This window comes from Camelina sativa, chromosome 15 (genome assembly GCF_000633955.1).
Source record: "Camelina sativa cultivar DH55 chromosome 15, Cs, whole genome shotgun sequence".
Lineage (NCBI taxonomy): Eukaryota > Viridiplantae > Streptophyta > Magnoliopsida > Brassicales > Brassicaceae > Camelina > Camelina sativa.
In genome coordinates this window covers 26,171,374-26,175,206 of record NC_025699.1, presented here as the reverse complement: position 1 = coordinate 26,175,206, position 3,833 = coordinate 26,171,374, and the positions used below count along the sequence as shown (strand labels likewise).

The following is a 3,833-nucleotide window of genomic DNA, read 5'->3' as shown; positions in this document are numbered from 1 at the left end:
TTTCCATGACTTTATTTTGTAAAGAAAGTGTCTAAAATCATGAACCAATAACATAATAATTGAACTCACTAACAATCCTAGATTCTTTTATTTTAATTGAATAACACAAAACTTTTAATGACTTTATAAAAGTCTGAATCCAATAACCCAGATTTGTTAAGATTTTAAATGACTTTTTATAAATCACAAACTAATAACACTAAACTTTAACAGAGTTTAACAAAATCTTGATCTAATAACAACAGATTCTACATAACATTTAAAATCTTTAAAACTCTATTCAAATCTTAAACCAATAACGTTTATTCTTGACGTTCTTATAATTTAATATTCCCTCCGTTTCATAATATAAGATGTTTAGAGAAATATATTTGTTTCATAATATAGGATGTTTACAATTTTCTATTCAACTTTTAGATTAATTTTATATTTTATATCATACAATCTTGTTTATGATTGATTAAACTTTTTAAAAGTAACTATTTCTTAATATGCATGTTTTAACTAAAACATCCAATATTTTGAAACAGAGGGAGCAGTATATATTATGTTTATGTTCTTAAGAATAGAACAATCAATAAAGAACACTCGGAATTGCCCGAGGAAGAGAACATTCCACATGAGCTTTGCCAGAACTCGTTAGTTAAATCAAATCACTTAATGCATCGCAATATGATGATATTATATGAAACTGATTGTTATACAGTAGTCACTAATCATATCTCCCAACACAAGGACAAACAAAAACAAACAAACAAATTTTCCTTCAAAAATTTTCAAAATTTGAAACGAACCAAAGAATGAACCCAAAAAAGAGAGAGAGAGAGAGAGAGAGAGAGCAGTTTCTATATCATTTGTAAGCAAAAGAAAATCAAGAACAAGAGAGGTTCTTCAACCTTTGATCTGCATGTTACTCATCTTACCTTCTATCTGATCTTCATTGTTCTGTGTACTGAGATTCAACCATGGATGCTGCAGACACTGTTGAGCAGTTGGTCGTTTCTCAGGCGCAAAATCCATAATCGGGCAGAGAAAATCCGAAAACTCCCGTGCTTCTGCTTCTGGTAGCTTGTATTTATCGATCAGTAAACGCTCGAGTGGCCAATATTTCAATCTCCGGATCCTCTTCAAGTCGCCGTGTCTGTCAAAGTAATCTTTTGATCTTGCACCTCCAATGGCAATCTATTCCAATCAGAAGTATCAAAAAGACTATAACCGAGCAATAAAGAGACAGAAGAAAACCAAGTGTTTTTCCGGGTACCTTCCGAGGCATTTTTCCTAGGAGTTCCATCATAAGAGCAAGGTGGTCCTGGAGAGCCATACCAGAGAAGGAGAAGAATGTGTTAAACAGGCTGATAAACAAAATAAAAAGAACTTTTTTGGTTAAAAATCGATTTGTACTTTCTTATAAACCATCTTTACCTCGTCTTCTCCAAAACCATTCCCCTCTTTTGGAGCAAAAAGCATATCGCCTGTGGCAAGCTCGAAAGCAGTACAAGCGAAAGACCACATATCAACAGAGTAAGAGTAACCTGACTGAAGTATTACTTCAGGAGCTCTGTACTGTCTCGTTTGTATTTCTTCTGCAAATTTCTTATCAGCCCAACATCCGTTACCAAAGTCGACAACTTTGCATCTCATATCAATCCCATCCAAATTTCTCTTGGTCTTTGTCGGTGTTTCACTTAAACCTACTATGGAAACTCTTCTTCCCGATATTTTAGCAGCCGCTTTTTTTGCTCTCCTCTTCAATTTCTTCTCAATCAGATTCATTGTTGATGTACCGTTTTGGTTCCCCTCGGGCTTTTCTAGTATTGGTGTTAGTCCGGATCTGATGGGATCTTTGGCAGGATCAATGGTGGAACAAAGAAGAATGTTTTCAGGTTTTAAGTCGGAGTGAATCATACCGAGTTCACGGTGCAAATAATCTAGACCAGTCAGTATATATTTGCATATCTCCCGTACTTTACTCAACTCCATCCCTTTATAACGGTTGTATTTGATCAAACGGAGCAAGCTATCGCCAAGAAACTCAAGCACCATGCATAAATGCTGCCCGTTGGGACCTGCGTGCTTGAAGTCATCAATAAGACGAACAACACATTTGGTGTTTTCTGGATCCCCATCAGCAGCAGCTTGAAGTAGTTCGATTTCGTGAAGTGCAGCTTGAGCAAACTGTAAGGAGCTCTTCTGAATCTTCAAAGCAACATAATTCTACAAAATAGACATAAACACATACTTTATTATAAAACTAATGGGAATAAAGCCAAAAAGAAGGATACATGTGACACCGAGCTTGTATAATTCAATTTCAATTCAAACTATTAGAAAATTTTCAGAGGCATTCCTTAATCTAAAGTCATGTACTTCTTACATTCTAAAAGCAAAACATCAGAATTGTATTTCTCATAATGAAAGAATCTAAGAGAGAGAGCGTACAAGTGTTTCCCTGCTTCAGACAAGGTACAAGACTCCAAAGAAAGAGCTCAAAAGAAAATAAAACATTAAATTTAAGTCTAGAGTTACTGAAATACCCATACAGTAACAATGGCATTTAAGAAATAGCGCCATTTAATACGCACTGATCTCCTATTCTCAGCTATTTAAATAAACTGCTATGGTTGGTCAACTACAGAGTGCACCAAAACAGATCAGAACCCTGCTTTTGTGAAAGGTTAATTCACAAAATGGTGTTGTAATAAGCCAAGATCTTGCACCAAAACAGATCAGAACCCATGTGACAGGATTTCGAGAAGACTAATGGGTACATTCTTAAAACAAATTTACGAAGTCAAATTCTGCATTTAAGATCTTGTTGGCATAGTAAAGCGAGAGCAACACAGAGATATATATAAGGAAAGAGAGATGCGTACAGAAGTGCGAGTATCATAGGCAAGCCAAACTGTTGAGAATTGTCCCCAACCAAGCTTTCTCTGAGCAATGTAGCGGCCACCGGAAAACTGGTCTCCGATTCTAACGGCGTGATATCCACCTTTACGGTAAGCATCGAAGCCCTCATCGTCTTCATCTGATCCAGATGAGGATGAACACGACATATTTCTTCTTTCCCTTGTCTGAATTCCACCGCTTGATCCGTGTTCTGTGTGTGGATTTTTATTGTCAAAGTTTGGATCTTTGAATAAAAGAGCTACCTTTTCTTTTAATTTTCTCTCGAACAAGGAGAGAGAAAGAGAGGAATTGCACGAAACGTAAGACTCTCTCCACCTTTTGCTCCTCTTGTCCTTTTTTTATTGATGGGTGCTTCAAACATTTCCCATTTTGACGTTGTCCAATTCTCCATTTTGCCCTTCTCGTCTTCTCATGGTCTCTTTAAAATCTTCTCCGAAAGCTTTTAACAGATTTTCAAAAGAAGCAAAACAAACCATCTTGATCTAGCTTTAACTTTCGATTACGTCCTGCAACAATAAGGTGTTTATGTGGAACTCTGTTTTCTGGCTGAGACAAAACATGAGTGAACCCCACATAGAAGAATCAGGGACAATACTCTTCTCCACCATTCGTGAGAAAGTCAACCAAGCCTTCTGAATATCACCCTCCACGCACAATTCTTCGAGCAACGGATTGTAGCTTTCTCTATCAGGGACGCAACCTCTCTCAGCCATGTCCTCCACAAATTTAATACCATTCATGACTTTATCTTGCTTACAGAACCCAATAATCACAGCATTGAATGTTGATGATTGAGGCAAATAGCCTCTGGTCACCATGTCGTTTATAAGCTCAAGTGTGTCTTCCATGTTACCTTCTTGGCTGTATCTATGAATCAAACAATGGGATACGATAACATTTGGAACTCCTCCTTCTCCAATCAT

The 3,833-nt window shown here is 36.7% G+C and overlaps 2 protein-coding genes across 2 annotated transcripts in view; both read right to left on the bottom strand.

Moving 5' to 3' along the window:
- Positions 658-3,213, bottom strand: LOC104747573 (SRSF protein kinase 2-like). Its single transcript, XM_010469223.2, has 4 exons — positions 2,874-3,213; positions 1,423-2,214; positions 1,262-1,309; positions 658-1,182 (listed from the first exon to the last, which is right to left on the bottom strand). Exons 1-4 carry the CDS (start codon positions 3,054-3,056, stop codon positions 892-894), a joined length of 1,314 nt encoding a protein of 437 aa, XP_010467525.1. The 5' UTR covers positions 3,057-3,213; the 3' UTR covers positions 658-891.
- LOC104747574 (pentatricopeptide repeat-containing protein At2g17525, mitochondrial) overlaps positions 3,347-3,833 on the bottom strand; it is a 3,819-nt gene continuing 3,332 nt past the window's right edge. The window contains exon 3 of the mRNA XM_010469225.2: positions 3,347-3,763. Coding sequence (XP_010467527.1) covers positions 3,399-3,763 — 365 coding nt within the window. The 3' untranslated portion in view covers positions 3,347-3,398. The remainder of the gene's footprint in view (positions 3,764-3,833) is intronic.

What these genes read in the sequence shown, in the direction of transcription:
- LOC104747573 (XM_010469223.2), bottom strand. Translation starts at nt 3,056, where the DNA reads ATGTCGTGTTCATCCTCATCTGGATCAGATGAAGACGATGAGGGCTTC. An exon ending in CCTATGATACTCGCACTTCT is followed by an intron (nt 2,215 to 2,873) that starts GTACGCATCTCT and finishes TCTATTTTGTAG; the next exon opens with AATTATGTTGCTTTGAAGAT. An exon ending in TAGGAAAAATGCCTCGGAAG is followed by an intron (nt 1,183 to 1,261) that starts GTACCCGGAAAA and finishes TGATTGGAATAG; the next exon opens with ATTGCCATTGGAGGTGCAAG.